The sequence below is a fragment of the Gadus morhua genome, chromosome 2 (genome assembly GCF_902167405.1).
Source record: "Gadus morhua chromosome 2, gadMor3.0, whole genome shotgun sequence".
Taxonomy (NCBI): domain Eukaryota; kingdom Metazoa; phylum Chordata; class Actinopteri; order Gadiformes; family Gadidae; genus Gadus; species Gadus morhua.
The window spans coordinates 27927248-27948407 of NC_044049.1; the positions used below are offsets into that span (position 1 = coordinate 27927248).

Consider the following 21160-nt stretch of genomic DNA (forward strand, 5'->3'; position numbering starts at 1 on the left):
GAACTCCATTTCCCAGGGCTAACACCGGTCTGCTCGATCGATTGACGGGAGTCAGCCGCTCACGCGGACTTTCTCTGGAACTATTGAGTCGTCCGTCCCGCACGCTCGTTTACCGAGAGAATCGGTCGGTTTTATCTCCACGGAACGGTCAACATCAGAATAAGCGCTCGACTGACGAGGAATTGTTTCGCTTCGACAGTCGAGATCAAGAGCGCTATTCGGAAAGACTAAAGCGTAGACTAGGAACTGCGTTTCTGAAGTCTCACATTAGTTTCAACCGAAGACCCTACGATGGACCCGAGAGAAGCTGCCCCCGACTGCTGGGAGCAGGAGGACGACGTGGAGGCCACGGTCGTGGGTCCTCTCGAATCGGCACTCACCGATTTAAACGTGAACGCCAGAGACTTTGTCCCGAATATAAACGCTGCTGAGTTTGTCCCGACCTTCGCTGTTAAGAAGCCCACGGAGAACCACGACCACGACGGTATGTTGGCAGTCACGTTGAGGAGCTACGTTAGCTAGCGCTGTTTGAATAGCATGTAAGCCGACTAGCTCCTCGGAGAGACACACGTCCCCGGAACACTCCAACTGCTTAGTCAAAATGAGTTCCCCCCCCACCACAACGTTACAAAGTTTAATGTTGCTCATATCTACAGGGTTGTCGAGCAACCCGGCTTATTCGTTGAAGATTAACAATTTGCCAGAATTGTTATATATGAAGTCGGTATGGGGTGGCAACGTCAACCGGCTCCTACTGAGCCTGCTGACGTTTGTCTTTATAATTACTTTACCGTTATGTGTAATGATAAATAGGGCAGGTCGAGGTGCTGATCAACATCGATTGGCAGATTCTTTAAAATACTAGTGTCCCTAATTACGAAGGCTAACCCAACTGAAACGGCAGCAGGACAAAGTTTAGGCTGTCGCTCCACTTCATATGACCGATAAAGGTGAGTCCTAGGAGGGTGCTATGACGTAGGTGGAGACTCCTTCAGGCAAACTTTGAAGGGGTAAATGTAGGGTAAGGAAGTCACAATGTGTGCTTCATAATTTGACACATTTGTATTTATCCATGAATCGATATAGCTATATATATATTTCATTTGATGTGTTAATAGAGATGCACACGTAAGACTTAGTTGGACGTGAATACGTTTTCCTTTCAAAGGTCCTTTAAAAGTAATTCGATGTACTTTTCATGCAGGTTATTCCAGTTGAGCATTAATCCGCCCCAATTACTTGATGTTGAATGAAGAAACAAAAAAGCACAGTTCATATCATAGGTGGCAAACTATTGTGGACATAAGAGGTAGCAGCATTTTAACTTAAACTAGGGTGACAATGGGTGTGAAAATAACAGATTACCCCAAAAGCTTGCCAGTCTAGGTGAAATTGGTTTATAGACTTAGCTGTTTGATAGAAATAATGCCAACATTTACCTTAAAGGCCTTTCACAGACATAAAATACAGCCTCTTGTAAAAAAAGTAGAAATGCTACTTTTGAGCATATGAAAGCAAATGGCATGTGATCATTTTAATCTTCTGTGGTGTCGTTGTAATGATAGCTGTTCAACACTTGGTTTATTCAGAGATGCAAGGTAAACGAGCTTGCACTCTGGAGGTAGTTCATGAAGCATCCCTCAAATGCCGGTAAATAAACCACTCTACAGGTTCTAATTGACCCAGGTAAACCTTCGTTCTGGGCGGGATGGCAAAGAGGCCCGCGCTTGCAGGGTCCGACTTATCTCAAATCTGTGAAACGTGTTGGAGTAGAAGAGGAGCGGACTGTTGGCTCTACCATTATGTGTTCTGATGAGGTACTGGTGTTAGCTTGAATATCAGGTGTCTAAATAAAGCATAGAATAAACTAATATCACTAATACCATGGGAAAAAGAAGTAATTCAGCTTGCCATCAACCAATTGTTTGTCCATATAGACCAAAGTCTTGAAAAAGCAGAAATGCAATTCTCTAAAAGCATGGAGTCCTTTAGGGAAGGAAGGAAAGAGCATGTGTGATTCAAACCATACCAGATAGGTCCTAGCTCGCCGTCTTCAGCCATGAGGTCCAAGCCACGGCAAATAATGGCAGTTAGAAATGGACAAAGTAAATGCTAAGCAATTAATAAATTGGGGTAATTGTACATACAACATTCTGGATGAAAGAGACCCGGATATGCTTGTCCTCTTTCAGAATAACTGTTGAAATAAAGCTATGTGGTCAAAGCATTTTTTAATTTTATATTTTCCATATTCAACAGATATTCAAGCTCTGAACGACAGTGATCTGATGCGGGGAACTAAAGACGAGATCGACGGTAGGAGCCCCGTGTGGGAGCGGTGTTTATCTGGCCAGCCGCATGTCTGGTTGGTCGTTACTTCTACAAGGGCACACGTACTCACTGAGATCCGTACCGACTCTATGGAAGAGGGGCGCCTGTGTCCTATTATTCATTATTCTATGGGCCCAACATATGTAGCCGAGCAAGACTTGCACAATACACACAGCGTTGTAGGCTAGACAATTTCATCCATAGTCATTTACCAGCAGCTCAGCTTTTATGTTTATTTAAAAAACCTTGCAACCTGCGTATACCGTACACCCCAGTTATGTCAGAAAGGTTTGATAAAGAAGATACTGCCCATCCAAACCACTGAAACACATTGTCTGTGGAAAGGAATGAAGTTAAGGTTCCTCGCTTATATTTATCTTGATGGCTGTTGACTCAAGGGATCAATTACAAATTATTAGTTATTATATATATATTTTTTGTTTTCTTGATGTATAGAAATGCAGCTTTTCAAACATTGACTTCTACAGAAACCTTCTATGTGGTCTAAGTACGACTTAATCTAGAAAAACATATCCATTTAGTCCTTGAGGTGTCATTATTCAGCATTTTAGTTAACAAATCTTTTTCCATTTAGGAGAGATTGAAACGATTGCCAAGATGGAAGAGTCAGAAACTGAAGGTATGTCTAACATGTTTTTTGTGTGATTGACTAAGATGATCAGAAGCTGATCATTTCCAATACAAACTTTTTTGCCTAGAGGTAACAAAACGGCAGTTATAGATATTGCGTCAATAATAAGCCTGGATAACCCTTGTAGCGAGGTCCTCGCGCCTCCCAAGAGGCTGACACGTTCCCTCTGGGGGACGTTTATCTGGAGCCTCCAGCAGAGGACTCTGGGTGGTGATGTTGTAGCAGGTCTATTGTCAGATCTGGGTTGTAATGATGCGTGGCCTAGTGCTCCATCTGAGTGTGTGTATAGAGATGGCTGGTCTAACCTGTGCACACTGAGTGCTCAACGTGCCCCAGATGTGCAGCCTCCCCTGGCCCCAGAGTCCCCAGACTGGGCCAGGTGAGCCCTAACCAGCCCCCTGCCCCAGCCCTAACCCTAGGCCGCGCTGCTGAAGGTAGACCTGTACCTTATTGGTCGTCATCAGCAGAGTTGGCCTTATTGGAAGGTGTTTTTGTGTGTACAGCTACGGTGGAGAACGGGGTGTCAGAGACGACCACAGAGGAGGCCTGGGACCAAAAGCTGGCAGAGCCAAACGAAGCGGAACCAGGGGGCGGGCCCGAGCCGGACGGGGGGCCGGAGGAGGTCGAGGTCACCGCGGTGACCCCAGAGATGGTCGAGGAAGAGGAGGAAGTGCCAAAGCCGAAGGTTGCACCTTGCCAGCCTGACGCTCCCAAAAAGGAGCACGTCAACGTAGTGTTCATCGGCCATGTAGGTCAGTGGTCACACGCTCATCCTCTGGTCCTCAAAGCAACGATAAGACCGAAGCTGGCCTAACTAGAACGCGGATCTATATGATCGCTGTAAAATGGCCAAAACAATTATTTTCGGGATAATGTTGAGGATTAACTTCATACCTTAATCTACAGACCTTGCTCTCCACGTGATTTGTCACAATAATATTTCTATATTATAATGTGTGTATATACATTTTGTTCTTCCAGATGCTGGTAAATCTACCATCGGGGGCCAAATCATGTGAGTAGCATGTTCCTTGTTCCTACAAAAGGTTTTCAAAGTTCATGTGTTGATGTCAAGAGTCTTTTTAACTTCAATTTACCTTTGATTGACCTCACTTCCACCACCAAAGATACATGAGCAGTGTTTCCCCCATAATTGTTTGGCCTGGTGGACCCGCCAGGCCAAACAATCACAACAAATATAAGATTTAAATGCAATAAATAATAATAATTATAAAATCGCTGTGTTATCCTGATGCGAGTGCCATTGCCAACATTCCCTTCAATTACTGTGCTGTGAGAGCGCATACGCGTCAATTATTGGATCAACTCCTCAAGAGTAGTGGAGGGCAGAGCGGTGTTGGGCAGGGAGGGGGTTCATCACAGGATGAGGGCTGAACTCTGCCCAGGGGGGCGTGAGGGCAGGGAAAAGGTGTCCTCGAACTGACAGGTAAGAGGGTGAGAACAGGATGACGGTGGAACATATTTCTACCGGGCAACTGAAACAATCCTCAACAGCCCGTAGAAAATCGACCGTGGCGTTATTAAAATGAATGTCGCCTTTTGGCAAAGTGGAAACCATGTTGTATGTGTACAGTCCCAGTCAACTCAAGTGATTCTGTTATTTCATTATCGTCAGTGCACTCATCAACAGGGAAAACACGCTGATTATAATAACGCCGTCGAGAGGCGGTGTTCATATCTATCTATATCTTGTAGCCTGTTAACTTGGTACAATGCCCTCTACTGGCCTGAACGTTTAAGAGTGGCGATGGCAATGCATAAGTAAGGGACTTTGTTTCCCTGGTAACGCTTGAGGGTTTGACTAATACCTGAATGCAACGGAAACGTTGTTCACTCCTCCAGTAAATAGGACGGACCTTAGCTACGACTGGGCAACGGGAGGTATTCTAGTCCGCTCAGCTATGAGCCAGAGAGCTAACGTTATGGATTGACCATATTTATAATACGAATTTCGTCCCAGCCTTTATACCACGGATACTCTAGGGTCTGTGATATGATTGACCATCAATTGACCATCCCTCGTTTTGAAGGCTGGACAGACAATCTGAATGGAACTACTTAGCAGGTGTCTGCATATCAGGGGTTAATGCACACCCTGCAGCCAATCAGAATCGAGTATTCCCCCAGACCGTGGTATGAGCCTGTGTATAGAATGTATGTAATATTACAAATAATTAGGAATGAAATCCTAACGGAGGAAGATTGACAGATCTACTGTGTTCATGATGAGCTATGTTTCCATTGTTAATTTTTTGATTTATGCAATAATGGCACTGTTTCCAAGTCATCCTCTCCTAGCGATCATTTGATTTAAGTTGTGATATACCGAGTGAACCAATATTTGAACGCAAATATAAATTGCAGACGGCCGGCTCAGCCATCTGACCCAGACAGGTTCTCCCCGCGCCTCGTCCCTTTGGGGGCTCTCTGTGCGTTCCACCAGCCCTGACATACCACCAGGGGAAACACTGTTTGAACTGGACTTTATTTCACTACAATAGATAAATATCTAGCCAATGAAAACGGGTTGTGTGTGTCTAGCAAATAACAACGTACAAGTGTGTTGCTTCCTAACCCGGTGGACCGTGAACTGACTTGGGTATTACATTTTTGTCTACCTGAAGGTATCTGACAGGGATGGTGGAAAAGAGAACTCTGGAGAAATATGAGAGGGAAGCCAAGGAAAAGAATCGGGAAACCTGGTAAGAACATTCCCTGCAAGGCCATGTCCAAAACAGAACATGTGTGAGTTGATCCGTGCTAGTTATCTCCAAGTGCTTATTCCCAGGTTCCATCGGGGGGTGAATGTGGGCCTATCAGCGCTGATACAGACTCGGCTTGTACTTCTGTTCTCTTTAAGGTATCTGTCTTGGGCTCTGGACACAAACCAAGAGGAGAGGGACAAGGGCAAGACGGTGGAGGTGGGACGGGCCTACTTTGAGACGGAGAAGAAGCACTTTACCATCCTGGACGCCCCCGGACACAAAAGCTTTGTACCCAACATGATTGGTGGAGCGTCGCAAGCTGATCTGGCTGTATTGGTGAGTCAGGACTGCCATGTCGTTGGTTATTGATGTAAACAATGCTTCATACATGGATCCTTTTGATTCACTCAAGTGTAAAGCCACCTTTAATGTGATATTGTTTTATATCACCATATGACATTGATTATTATTTTGAACTACTACATGAGCCGGCCGTAATCCTATAAACTCTGTCTGATGGCAGGTGATCTCAGCCAGAAAGGGGGAGTTTGAGACGGGCTTTGAGAAGGGCGGTCAGACACGGGAGCATGCCATGCTGGCCAAAACAGCCGGGGTGAAGCACCTCATAGTCCTGGTCAACAAGATGGATGACCCGACAGTCAACTGGAGCCTGGAGAGGTACGAGGAGAGGGCCTGGCCCTCAGTTTATAAAGGGGGACTGTAGGCAGTACTGTAGAGTACTGCTATTAAAGATGCATTGAATCCACATTGTGACCTTGCTCAGTTGCTGATTTCATTGTTTTGTAAGCATTTACATTATCCTGAATGATTTCTCCTTGCCGGGCTGATTGACTGTAAGATTTGTAGTGTAATGCCTTGTGTGCATTGATGATTGAGGAAAGATTGCAGGCTTTTTGAAACTGGATCCCTATTTGTTAACGGTCGGGTTCCTTGCTTGCGCAGGTATGAAGAATGTAAGGAGAAACTAGTGCCATTTTTGAAAAAGGTGGGCTTCAACCCGAAGAAGGACATCTACTTCATGCCATGCTCAGGCCTGACGGGAGCCAACTTGAAAGAACCTGTAGATACTTGCCCCTGGTATACGTGAGTCCCCTATTCATCCTCGTACCCAACACAGTGATCCCTCTTCTTCTGTGGTGGATTATTGTACTACGACCCAGAATCTATTGTGAAAACATCTAATATATGGAGATTGTGTTGCAAATATTTTCCCTCGAGGATTGGTTATTTAGAACTATGAGGAACTATGAACATATTACATTACCTATAACATTTAATTAATTGTGTCAGTGTAGTAAATCCTTCTGACCGGTCAGTATTCGGGCCATACCGATTGGCCGCTTGATTTATTTAGGTAGGTTGATGTGTCTAATGCAGGGGTCACAAGGACCATATGAGGCGCCGCAGCCTAGACATGGCACTGCTCATTCTGGAACAACTCTCCCACCTTTTTGAAGTCATTGTTGATAATTATTGTGAGAAATCGTTAACATTATCAGTGTCTTCACATAGATGAGTATCATTAATCATTAATAATAAGGTTTGGTTCCTGTTGTCAGTTGAGGTCATGGGTAGGTAGGGAATTTATTTTATTTTTTTATTTTATTTTTTCCTGCGGCAGCGAATGATAGGTAGGTTGTTTTCATTTAAAAACAAGAGAATGCCCTCATCCTTGTACAGAATGAAGGGTTCAACAGGTCGGTGACCCCTGGTTAATGTATGTATTGTTGTGCTTCTATTTCAGAGGGTTACCATTCATTCCACATCTGGACAGTTTGCCATCTTTAAGGAGATCAAATGACGGCCCGGTCCGATTAGCCATTGTAGACAAATACAAGGTAAAGATCCCAGACCATGATCCAGTTGTTACCAATCCAATGTGGGTTGGAGCCCATGCTCCCTCTTCTTCCGACAGTATAATGAGTTTGGATTTGTATTAGTTAGGCAATCCATTTTCTTCTTTTCTATGTTAATGTAGTCACTTTTTAGGTTCGCTGCAGTGAAAATAATGCACATATTTTGATATTCGATACCATATTTTGTTTCCGACAGGATATGGGCACAGTGATTCTAGGAAAACTAGAGTCGGGGGTCATCTGCAAAGCCCAGCAGCTGGTCATGATGCCAAACAGGGTAACACATCGCCATCATTCTGCCAGTTAGTTTAAAGTGTCATGATGCCAAACAGGGTAACACATCGCCATCATTCTGCCAGTTAGTTTAGTGTCATGATGCCAAACAGGGTAACACATCGCCATCATTCTGCCAGTTAGTTTAGTGTCATGATGCCAAACAGGGTAACACATCGCCATCATTCTGCCAGTTAGTTTAGTGTCATGATGCCAAACAGGGTAACACATCGCCATCATTCTGCCAGTTAGTTTAAAGTGTCATGATGCCAAACAGGGTAACACATCGCCATCATTCTGCCAGTTAGTTTAAAGTGTCATGATGCCAAACAGGGTAACACATCGCCATCATTCTGCCAGTTAGTTTAGTGTCATGATGCCAAACAGGGTAACACATCGCCATCATTCCTGCCAGTTAGTTGAGGTGTCATGATGCCAAACAGGGTAACACATCGCCATCATTCTGCCAGTTAGTTTAAAGTGTCATGATGCCAAACAGGGTAACACATCGCCATCATTCTGCCAGTTAGTTTAGTGTCATGATGCCAAACAGGGTAACACATCGCCATCATTCCTGCCAGTTAGTTGAAAGTGTCATGGAGGCTGAGGATATGTGGGCTAGCCGTCGGGGGGCCTGCTAGTTGGCAACAGGAATGCTTGTGGCAGGGCTTCATGTTATCCTCGCCACACCGTGCGGTTGTGGTCCAGATAGGCTGTTTCATAGATCGGTGTGAAGAGCTGCCGTCATGAAGGTATTCACAGCCCACACCGCCCCCCCATCAGCCTCATCTCTCCAGCTGTTCTGAGGCACGTCACTGTGGACTAATGTAATGAGGCTTCCCCCCCCATCAGCCTCATCTCTCCAGCTGTTCTGAGGCACGTCACTGTGGACTAATGTAATGAGGCTTCCCCCCCCATCAGCCTCATCTCTCCAGCTGTTCTGAGGCACGTCACTGTGGACTAATGTAATGAGGCTTCCCCCCCCATCAGCCTCATCTCTCCAGCTGTTCTGAGGCACGTCATTGTGGACTAATGTAATGAGGCTTCCCCCCCCATCAGCCTCATCTCTCCAGCTGTTCTGAGGCACGTCACTGTGGACTAATGTAATGAGGCTTCCCCCCCCATCAGCCTCATCTCTCCAGCTGTTCTGAGGCACGTCACTGTGGACTAATGTAATGAGGCTTCCCCCCCCATCAGCCTCATCTCTCCAGCTGTTCTGAGGCACGTCACTGTGGACTAATGTAATGAGGCTTCCCACGCCATTCAGCCTCATCTCTCCAGCTGTTCTGAGGCACGTCACTGTGGACTAATGTAATGAGGCTTCCCACGCCATTCAGCCTCATCTCTCCAGCTGTTCTGAGGCACGTCACTGTGGACTAATGTAATGAGGCTTCCCCCCCCATCAGCCCCATCTCTCCAGCTGTTCTGAGGCACGTCACTGTGGACTAATGTAATGAGGCTTCCCCCCCCATCAGCCTCATCTCTCCAGCTGTTCTGAGGCACGTCACTGTGGACTAATGTAATGAGGCTTCCCCCCCCATCAGCCCCATCTCTCCAGCTGTTCTGAGGCACGTCACTGTGGACTAATGTAATGAGGCTTCCCACGCCATTCAGCCTCATCTCTCCAGCTGTTCTGAGGCACGTCACTGTGGACTAATGTAATGAGGCTTCCCACGCCATTTGGCCTCATCTCTCCAGCTGTTCTGAGGCACGTCACTGTGGACTAATGTAATGAGGCTTCCCACGCCATTCGGAGCCAATCCTCAGGCTCTCACCGTACATGCCATTCATTATATGATTTATGGTGCGCCAATCAAGTTCACCAACCCTGAGGTAATGGGAACGGTTGGACCTAATGGCACAGAGCAGGTTTCTATAATGTAAGTCTGGGTTAGTAGACACTGACACCAGTAGACGTGGAGCGGACAGTAGACCCTCCAGTAGACGTGGAGCGGACAGTAGACCCTCCAGTAGACGTGGAGCGGACAGTAGACCCTCCAGTAGACGTGGAGCGGACAGTAGACCCTCCAGTAGACGTGGAGCGGACAGTAGAGCCTCCAGTAGACGTGGAGCGGACAGTAGAGCCTCCAGTACTTCTCCTGTGAAGCATCGCTCCATTAAGTTGCGGACACTTGTCTCATTGTGCAGATGCTATCTACACCAATGATGTTGAGTGAGAAAAAGCTTAGAATCCACAGAGGCAAACAGTTTATGCTTTATCAAGAAAAGTAATGTTCTTTCGGCCAATTTTAGAAATGCACATTTAATTTTCTACTCATGCATACTGGGTTTCTAATATATCTAGAGATACATGATCTGATACCAGAGAGACTGTTGATCTGATACCAGAGAGACTGTTGATCTGATACCAGAGAGACTGTTGATCTGATACCAGAGAGACTGTTGATCTGATAGAGAGATACATGATCTGATACCAGAGAGACTGTTGATCTGATACCAGAGAGACTGTTGATCTGATACCAGAGAGACTGTTGATCTGATACCAGAGAGACTGTTGATCTGATAGAGATACATGATCTGATACCAGAGAGACTGTTGATCTGATACCAGAGACGCTTGATCTGATACCAGAGAGACTGTTGATCTGATACCAGAGAGACTGTTGATCTGATACCAGAGAGACTGTTGATCTGATAGAGATACATGATCTGATACCAGAGAGACTGTTGATCTGATACCAGAGAGACTGTTGATCTGATAGAGATACATGATCTGATACCAGAGACTGTTGATCTGATACCAGAGACTGTTGATCTGATACCAGAGACTGTTGATCTGATACCAGAGAGACTGTTGATCTGATACCAGAGACGCTTGATCTGATACCAGAGAGACTGTTGATCTGATACCAGAGAGACTGTTGATCTGATACCAGAGAGACTGTTGATCTGATAGAGATACATGATCTGATACCAGAGAGACTGTTGATCTGATAGAGATACATGATCTGATACCAGAGAGACTGTTGATCTGATAGAGATACATGATCTGATACCAGAGAGACTGTTGATCTGATAGAGATACATGATCTGATACCAGAGAGACTGTTGATCTGATAGAGATACATGATCTGATACCAGAGAGACTGTTGATCTGATCTTAAATACATTGCACTTCTAAAATGTTTTTTTTTACTTAGCCTTCATTTTCTATCTATTTGACTCATTTTTTAACCTTGCCAATGTTTTCTTTTACTTCTCTATTATATGTTATTGTGGTATGACCATGTTTCTACGTGCAGCCCTCTGCCTCGGGGTGGAAGCTGCGGTGTGAATAGCGCTGCGTTGCCTAACGTGTGTTCCCCGCGTCCCGCCGCAGCACACGGTGGAGGTGCTGTGTGAATAGCGCTGCGTTGCCTAACGTGTGTGTTCGCCACGTCGCGCCGCAGCACACGGTGGAGGTGCTGTGTGAATAGCGCTGCGTTGCCTAACGTGTGTTCCCCGCGTCCCGCCGCAGCACACGGTGGAGGTGCTGAGCCTGCTGTCCGACGACGTGGAGACGGACGAGGCCGTCCCCGGGGAGAACCTCAAGCTGCGGCTGAAGGGCATCGAGGAGGAGGAGATCCTGCCCGGATTCATCCTGTGCAACCCCGACAACCTCTGCCACTCTGGGAAGACCTTCGACGCCCAGGTGGGTTTGGTTCAGATCTGAGCCCTGGCGCTCACCTTAAAGGGGACACATTAGACCCCCAGGTGGGTTTGGTTCAGATCTGAGCCCTGGCTCACCTTAAAGGGGACACATTAGACCCCCAGGTGGGTTTGGTTCAGATCTGAGCCCTGGCGCTCACCTTAAAGGGGACACATTAGACCCCCAGGTGGGTTTGGTTCAGATCTGAGCCCTGGCGCTCACCTTAAAGGGGACACATTAGACCCCCAGGTGGGTTTGGTTCAGATCTGAGCCCTGGCGCTCACCTTAAAGGGGACACATTAGACCCCCAGGTGGGTTTGGTTCAGATCTGAGCCCTGGCTCACCTTAAAGGGGACACATTAGACCCCCAGGTGGGTTTGGTTCAGATCTGGGCCCTGGCTCACCTTAAAGGGGACACATTAGACCCCCAGGTGGGTTTGGTTCAGATCTGAGCCCTGGCGCTCACCTTAAAGGGGACACATTAGACCCCCAGGTGGGTTTGGTTCAGATCTGAGCCCTGGCTCACCTTAAAGGAGACACATTAGACCCCCAGGTGGGTTTGGTTCAGATCTGAGCCCTGGCTCACCTTAAAGGGGACACATTAGACCCCCAGGTGGGTTTGGTTCAGATCTGAGCCCTGGCGCTCACCTTAAAGGGGACACATTAGACCCCCAGGTGGGTTTGGTTCAGATCTGAGCCCTGGCGCTCACCTTAAAGGGGACACATTAGACCCCCAGGTGGGTTTGGTTCAGATCTGAGCCCTGGCTCACCTTAAAGGAGACACATTAGACCCCCAGGTGGGTTTGGTTCAGATCTGAGCCCTGGCTCACCTTAAAGGGGACACATTAGACCCCCAGGTGGGTTTGGTTCAGATCTGAGCCCTGGCGCTCACCTTAAAGGGGACACATTAGACCCCCAGGTGTGAGGGGGATTAGTCGTTACAAGACGTTTTGGAAATTGTCTTGTAACGGCTAATCCCACTCACCTGGTGGTGTAATGGGTCACCTTTAAACGCTGCGTTGACTTGACATCAGCTGAATGATCAACTTACTGTTTCGTAAGGCTGGGGGTAAACGATTATTTATTAGCCATATGTTGCTTACAATGTAAGAAGATTAATTATTAGACAATCCAAACAAGGACACCGTAACCTAGCTAATAAATGTAGGACACAAAAAATGGACGCAGCCTTTCCATCCTAAAAGATGCTCAAAGCAAGTGAGCTAGTAATTACTCACTCTCCAGATCCTGATCCTGATGCTCAGTTCAGCTGCGTTCTGTGGAGTGCATTGTGTCTCTTTGCCAAGATAGGATGGCAAGGTTCTTTGCTTTGTCCTAGAAAACACAAAAGCAATGCATCTTAGAACAACCGCTATGACAGTGGGGCACCTTATGTCTACTCTTAACCTCATTGCAGTGCTATGCTATGATTAGTTTATTTGAATGCTAACGTGGCTACTTCTAAAAGTGTGTTATGTCCAACAATGCATTGGATCATCATGGCTAGCCTAACGCAGCAGCTGTGTTTCTGTCTGTGTTGTTTTGTAACATGGAAGTTGCCAGGGGTGCACGTAACAATTTGGATCTTGTTCTCACAGGAGCTTGTTCTTGGTGCTCATGCATTCATGTTTATCTAGGGGCTCGTAGAGTACTCTACACTGTACAATGTTTGGTACTCAAATGAGCCCTAACCCTCATTTTAATGTTTGCAGCTAGGCTAACCAACGCATCTTAGGCCTAAAAAAATAATTTGTTTGGTTCCGGTTTCCGACCGACCCTGTCAATATATGTGCGACCCAAATTATTTTATGAGCTTTATAAAAAAAAATTAAAAAAAATTGATGCAAACTATGATTACGTTTTTGTACAGCACCTCTTCATTCTGTACAAGGATGAGCGAATTTTCTCGTTTTTAAATGAAAACAACCTACCTATCATTCGCTGCCGCTGGAAAAAATAAAATAAAAAAATAAAATAAATTCCCTACCTACCCATGACCTCAACTGACAACCAACAGGAACCAACCTTTTTTTTTTTTTAGGCCTTAGCTCTCTGTGCAGTTTGTTCGTGCTAGGTTAGTAGCTAAAGTTCACGTCAGCTACTATAACTGAGATAGCTGTGTTCTGTAGCCGTAAGCCAGCTACCATTCAAGCTAACATTAGATAACTAACGTTAGCTAAACAGCTGTCTAGGCGCCAGTAGCTAGCCAACGTTAACGTTAGCCACCCACCCAGCACGAGCAAACCCCACCGCGCGGAGCCCAAGCCACACAACACACCACACAAACATGAAATTAAGTTAACCAAGGTTGGTACTTACTTGCTATTGTCTCCCTCACAAATGACACTGGGGGGCCTCCGGTTCAGAGGCTCCAACATCTGACAGCCGGCAGGCGGAAAGGGGCAATGTTTGTTGGACTAATGTAGAAGTCTAAATGTTACTCTCTTCATATCTCCTTTGTAGATCGTCATCATTGAACACAAGTCCATCATCTGTCCCGGTTACAACGCAGTGCTACACATCCACACGTGCATTGAAGAAATACAAATTACGGTGAGCATTTCTTGATAAGCTGTGTTAATATGAAATGCTTGACTAGCTTTGGAAATATCCCTGTTGATTAAGTTTTTGGCGTGGCCAGTTAATTGTGTAATGATGGGGTACATCACACTTGGAGTGGGGGCTGTATCGTGGGGTACATCACCCTGGGAGTGGGGGCTGTATCGTGGGGTACATCACCCTGGGAGTGGGGGCTGTATCGTGGGGTACATCACCCTGGGAGTGGGGGCTGTATCGTGGGGTACATCACCCTGGGAGTGGGGGCTGTATCGTGGGGTACATCACCCTGGGAGTGGGGGCTGTATCGTGGGGTACATCACCCTGGGAGTGGGGGCTGTATCGTGGGGTACATCACCCTGGGAGTGGGGGCTGTATCGTGGGGTACATCACCCTGGGAGTGGGGGCTGTATCGTGGGGTACATCACCCTGGGAGTGGGGGCTGTATCGTGGGGTACATCACCCTGGGAGTGGGGGCTGTATCGTGGGGTACATCACCCTGGGAGTGGGGGCTGTATCGTGGGGTACATCACCCTGGGAGTGGGGGCTGTATCGTGGGGTACATCACCCTGGGAGTGGGGGCTGTATCGTGGGGTACATCACCCTGGGAGTGGGGGCTGTATCGTGGGGTACATCACCCTGGGAGTGGGGGCTGTATCGTGGGGTACATCACCCTGGGAGTGGGGGCTGTATCGTGGGGTACATCACCCTGGGAGTGGGGGCTGTATCGTGGGGTACATCACCCTGGGCTGGGGGCTGTATCGTGGGGTACATCACCCTGGGAGGGGGGTATTGTGGAAGAAAACTGAATGGGTTGATTTTATTGAATTGATTTGATTGGTTTGCTACTAGCCCACTCCACAACTGTATTAAAACCTGGTGTATCTTTTCATTTATTAGTGGCCAATAGTTCTACTTACTCTTGGCAGACTAACATGTAGCCTACGTGTTTCTTCTGACCTTGTTGTATTTCCTTTCAAGGCCTTAATCTGTTTAGTGGACAAGAAGACGGGCGAGAAGAGCAAGACGCGGCCGCGCTTCGTCAAACAGGACCAGGTGTGCATCGCCAGGCTGAGAGCTGCAGGGACCATATGCCTCGAAACATTCAAAGACTTCCCCCAGTTTGGACGCTTCACCCTGCGAGATGAAGGTAGGCTATGAACACGAGTGGTTCACACCCCTGGATGGGGCTTCACCCTGGATGATGAAGGTAGGCTATACACACGAGTGGTTCACGCCCCTGGATGGGGCTGGCACTCTGTGCATTATACGACTTCTGACAAATGTACTTTTTGTAAGTCGCTTCGGATAAGTGTCTGCTAAATGCCCTAAATGTAGAATTATAAATCAAACGAAATACAGCATGATCTGGAGGATTAAGATACAGGAATTGTATTGCATAATAATCATGGAAAAGAGAAACAAATGATTGCTGGAGAACTACGGCTTCACAGGGGGGTTGGCTCATTATGAATGTTGGATCGGACAAGAGACCAACAGATCAAATACAACCTTGACGGGCAAGTGTCGCAACGTGGAAATGCTACCTGGACCAGAAGATCTGTTAGAGCTGTACCTGTTAAACTAGCTCATTCTTGTTTTGACTAATTGACCTGCATCAATTAGGCAGACAAGGATGTAATTCAATCATTGCTTATTGATCTTGTTAAAGTTGGAAACGTACTGGATATTATTTTCATAATAAGGAGAACTTAAGCAGGGAACTAATGGGATAATCCTTGGTGGTTTAGTCGTGTTAACTGAATACTGACAAGCCGAACCAATGGCGTTAAAGTGGGGCAAAAAGTCTTGGGATGTTATTCATGAATATCCAAAAACCCATCGTTGGACTCAAGTCTGCTTTGCTTTTGGCTTCAGAGCGCTTTACTGCAGGCTCAATGTACAGACAGATGATCACTGCTGGAGACCACATAAACCAGTTCTCACAGGATTCCCTTGCAGGTTTTTGCGTAATAACTAGATTATCAATTATTTTTATATGAAAACTTGCAAATTCAGAAAAATATATATGCAAATATACGCTGTAAATATATGCCTTTTCTTTATAAAATGCTGTACATCCTCCTTCAGGGTGTATACCGAAACGTGGGTCAAAATAAAGACAGGAAAGGGGAGATGGTACAAACTGTGGCCTAATTGATGCTTCTAGTCCACCTCGAGCGTCATTATGTAAACACAATGGTGTGTGAGGACGCATTGCCTTTAAACCCTTGAGGTGGACACACAGCTGTCCCTTGGTATACCGCTGTGTGGTGCTCACCCTTGAGGTGGACCCACAGCGGTCCCTTGGTATACCGCTGTGTGGTGCTCACCCTTGAGGTGGACCCACAGCGGTCCCTTGGTATACCGCTGTGTGGTGCTCACCCTTGAGGTGGACCCACAGCGGTCCCTTGGTATACCGCTGTGTGGTGCTCACCCTTGAGGTGGACCCACAGCTGTCCCTTGGTATACCGCTGTGTGGTGCTCACCCTTGAGGTGGACCCACAGCGGTCCCTTGGTATACCGCTGTGTGGTGCTCACCCTTGAGGTGGACACACAGCGGTCCCTTGGTATACCGCTGTGTGGTGCTCACCCTTGAGGTGGACACACAGCTGTCCCTTGGTATACCGCTGTGTGGTGCTCACCTTTGAGGTGGACCCACAGCGGTCCCTTGGTATACCGCTGTGTGGTGCTCACCCTTGAGGTGGACACACAGCGGTCCCTTGGTATACCGCTGTGTGGTGCTCACCCTTGAGGTGGACCCACAGCGGTCCCTTGGTATACCGCTGTGTGGTGCTCACCCTTGAGGTGGACCCACAGCGGTCCCTTGGTATACCGCTGTGTGGTGCTCACCCTTGAGGTGGACACACAGCTGTCCCTTGGTATACCGCTGTGTGGTGCTCACCCTTGAGGTGGACCCACAGCTGTCCCTTGGTATACCGCTGTGTGGTGCTCACCCTTGAGGTGGACACACAGCTGTCCCTTGTATACCGCTGTTTGGTGCTCACGCTTGGCTCCGCTCTACAGGTAAAACCATCGCCATAGGTAAGGTGTTAAAGCTGGTGGCCGAGCGCGACTGAAGAGCCGGGGGCGACTGCGTGGTCCCCGAGGTGGCAGGCAGGGGGCGCCCTGCGGTCACTCTGGGCTTCTTAGCAGCCCGACAGCTGCACGTTCCCTGCAGCCCCGGCCCCCCCCCCCCCCCACCAGCCCTGGCTCCCCCCCGCCAGCCCAGCCCTGGGGGGAATCGGCTTTGGGGGTTTCAAACAGAAAGGACCTCCGGTGTGAAAGGAATGCCTGTTTTTTAAGCAAAATGGAAAATCCTAAAATGTCTTATTCTACACGAGTCGGCTTTCTCATATTGAGAGCTCAGTTATACCATTTTTTTCCCAATTTACTTTCTCTGCTCAATTAATGATTCCTAAAGAAATTATTTCCTTATTTTTTTTTTTATCCTTTTGAATTGAATCAATAACAATGTACGCCGTTGGAACCAAATGTTTAATCTCCTGGCTAATTGTCTTCCTTTGCTTTCCTTCACGTTTAGTTTATCATGTTGATCATGTCATCAGTGTTGAAGTGCGAACATGAAATAAAGCAAACCAGTATGACAATTAAATGGTCAATGTATTGTCTCTTTCTTCTGACAAATGTACTTCTAAGTTGCTTTCGATAAAAGCGTCTGCTAAACGTAAAATGGAAATACCCATTTGTCATCCACTGAGTAAATCCTATGGTGTCCATTTTCACAAGTTGAATTCTTGATTTAAGATTTTGTCATTGTAATTGTTTGGGAAGTGTCCATTGGAAGCTTTCACAATAAAATAAGGATTATTCTGGCAATTACAGAATATAAAGTGAAGAGAGAGGGATCATTTTGCGTTCCTTCAGTGAACCACAGCAACAAATCTAAGCTGACATAAGGACTCGTTTTTGATAATTGTGTGACAACCAGACCATAGACTAATTTTTTATTTATTAATCACACTGACAAATGTGAGTTTGTGTTCTTCCTACAGACTCACCCAAAAAAGGGAAGTGTGTCTTAGCATATGGACACTTGTTGAACTGTCTCAAACTACAGCCTGGACATCTTTCAGGAAAGGCAACTGTTTGCATGACTTTTTCGCTTTGCTAACTGGCTGAAGTTAGATGGATGGATAAAATACGACTTCATTTATTTTTTTATCTAATTGAATTGCCTTTGCATAATTCCAAAGCTTTATAAGATTGGTGGCTGGTTTTATTTACCTTGATAAAACGGAACAGCAAAAGTATGGCCTGAAACCATTCATACCAACAGGGTGCTCAATGACAAGGATACAGTTGTCACCCCACTTGTGCCGTAGCAAGTGGAGTTTTAACTATAATTTAGGGGTGGCAATTATCAGAAGATAAAAGGGAAAATTGACCGTTCTCCTCCAAGGCATAGTAGGCCTACATCATTTTCTGCGGCTAGGGGGCTCTCAGTCAAAAAAAGTGAAGTCTAGGTGGATGACGTGTCTAGCGTTGGATGAATCGCCATCAAGAATATCCGCAATGACACAACACCATGGTCTGTGTTGATCTGTGACATTGTCATTCAAAGCCTCTTAGTCCAGACTTAAAATAAAGGCATATCTTTTGAAGGTGAACATTTTTGGTTCTTTCTCCATTCCAATTATAAATATTTCCTCACTCATCAAAGCTGCTCGTATTCAATAAACAGCGGGTAGGTATAAAGGATCAAACCATAATGAAACCATGATCTTCGTATCAGTACCAAGATCATAATGAAACCAGGCTAAACCAAGACTAAATGGATAAACTGGATTTACATATTAACAGGTTATTTACAGAACATCAACTTCAACATTAGTTGGTGAAGAGGATAGATGTGCCTATTTTCCAGGGAAAAAACAGAATCATGTTATGGATACTAATGTTTTGTTCCTAATTCATTGTGCTTCTCATACATTATATATATTTCAGAGCAACGTTTTGGGAAAGTGGCCATCTTTACCAATGGTTAATTTACAGTTTTACAACAAACAGTAGATAACCAATCTTAGAAATGCATGAATGATGCAGAAAGATTGAGGACATGGTTGTACATTTGCCACAATGGGTAGAAACAACGACAAGAGTAAAAATCACACTGAACTAAGAGTTGATACATTTACATTTAAGGCGTTTAGCGGACGCTTTTATCCAAAGCGACTTACGTACATTTGTCAAAAGAAAGAAACAACATATCGCTGCCGGTACAGTAAGGACCTTCATGGAACCATGTGCTAACAATTGTGAGCTGATGTTGTCTGCAGTTGTAGAGTCTGGTTCTGTGGGAATAAGAAGATAGTTTAGGGGCAGGCCTCACCTATTGTTTGAACAAGCGGCTTGGTCTTTTTGAACCGTTTTCATGGGGGAGGTTAATGGTTCACCGCTGATAAGGGAATTTCTTGTTCTCTTTTCATTTCCCCCAATTTCCTCAAGTCATACCAAACAGGAAACATAAGTAGGTTATGAATTGGGTTACTAGAAGGAAATGTTTTATAGGCAAAGAAACTTGAAACTTGAGTAGCCTAGGCTAGAAGAGGGGAGTGAACGATACATTACCATGAATGGCATAATCTATATTATATTTTTAGTAGGCTAATATTTATTGATTCTAAACTTTATTCATATTCCACGATTCCCAGATTTATGAAGCCTTCATATAACTTATAGTATAAGGTAGGCCCAAGATGAGCTACTTTCGGGCCATTGTAGCCATCCAACGATACATTTTCAATACAACTATACTGTAACCAGATTCCAAAACATTTGATAAAAAGCACGGAAAAAAAACCACACCTTTTGTGTCTTTTAGACATTAGGAATATTCTCTGATGTCCGAATGTCAAATTCTACAAAGTCTGAGACTGTACTCAAGTGCTCGCGCTGGAGGGTCGTGCTTGCGGCCGATGAGGTTCCCCCCAGCTGCTGGCCATCCCGCGGAAAGGCTCTGTGTTCGCTGAACGATTTGGGAGTGCGGTTCCTGAGAGAATGCAGTATCCCATGGGACAGGCGCCTTGAAAGACTCCTCACGGTGCCCTTGATGCCCTCGGTGGCCGGCTTCCTAGGAGGTAACCCAATATCATCCTCCAGTTCCTCAGAGGGCACCTCGATGTTGCCCGTGAACCAGAACAACCACCAAATGAGACTGAGGAAAATGATAATGGCGCCAGCATATATTAGAAAGTCGTAGAAGAAAACGTCGGCCAAAACTCCAGTAAGAAGAATAAGCATGCCCAGTATGTCGAAGGCTATAGCCAGCCAGAACATACACGCACAGTTCCCTAGTCTCCGGTAATTTGATTCCATCTTGAAAGGCTAGACCCAGGGAGCGATCGGTCCTCCGCTCTTTTCCACCGCTGTCCAATGTTTCGTGTTATTACTCTTCAAACTTTTCCAGACAAATTGCAGGTGAGTGAGGTATTGATCGCGATTTCGTTTGGTCTATTTGTAGGATAACGTCACCAGGGGGCGTGGCGGTAAGGAGAGCGCAACGGAGTCTGTGTGATGGGTCCCATCAAACAGATGGCTATTCTACCGTGCAAACTGGGAGCTTTGCAAGTAACTGTAGGTCTCAGGAAATGCAAGACGCTCGTTTAGCATACCAAATTGTACTTTTTGGTGTATACTTTCTCTAGCATTTTTTATTGAGTCCAAAATACCCTTTATATTACTTTGTTTTTGGTTTAAATGTTCATAACAGATTAATCATTTTTTAATTCTGTCAAAAGGGCCACCACAGCGAACATTTTTCACTAAATAGAGCCATCCAGGTCAAATAAAACGTTTAAAAGGTGCTAGAACATGAAAAGGCTATTCCAATCGGACTATGCATGATTTGCCACATAATTTACTCAAAAAGAACCCTGAAAAAAGCTGTTACCAGTGACGCCAGATTGCTCAACCATCTCGGAAGTCATTCTTTGAAACTGTTTGGGCAGCAAGTACCTTCAAACAAATCCTTGGCAGATGATTGGATGAAGCATCTCATCAGCCATCACTAGGCTTACATCACTAGGCCCAGGTAGGCTCACCCCTGCTCTAGTCACTGCAGAGGAGTAGCGTTC

The 21160-nt window shown here is 46.0% G+C and overlaps 1 protein-coding gene across 1 annotated transcript; it reads left to right on the plus strand.

Annotated features, from left to right (window-relative positions):
- On the plus strand, positions 1-17679 carry gspt1l (G1 to S phase transition 1, like). Its single transcript, XM_030350423.1, has 15 exons — positions 1-484; positions 2260-2316; positions 2927-2971; positions 3487-3735; positions 3965-3998; positions 5629-5706; positions 5865-6045; positions 6233-6387; positions 6673-6813; positions 7475-7568; positions 7783-7863; positions 11337-11510; positions 13971-14060; positions 15045-15213; positions 17091-17679. Exons 1-15 carry the CDS (start codon positions 292-294, stop codon positions 17141-17143), a joined length of 1794 nt encoding a protein of 597 aa, XP_030206283.1. The 5' UTR covers positions 1-291; the 3' UTR covers positions 17144-17679.
- Positions 17680-21160: the final 3481 nt, after the last annotated feature.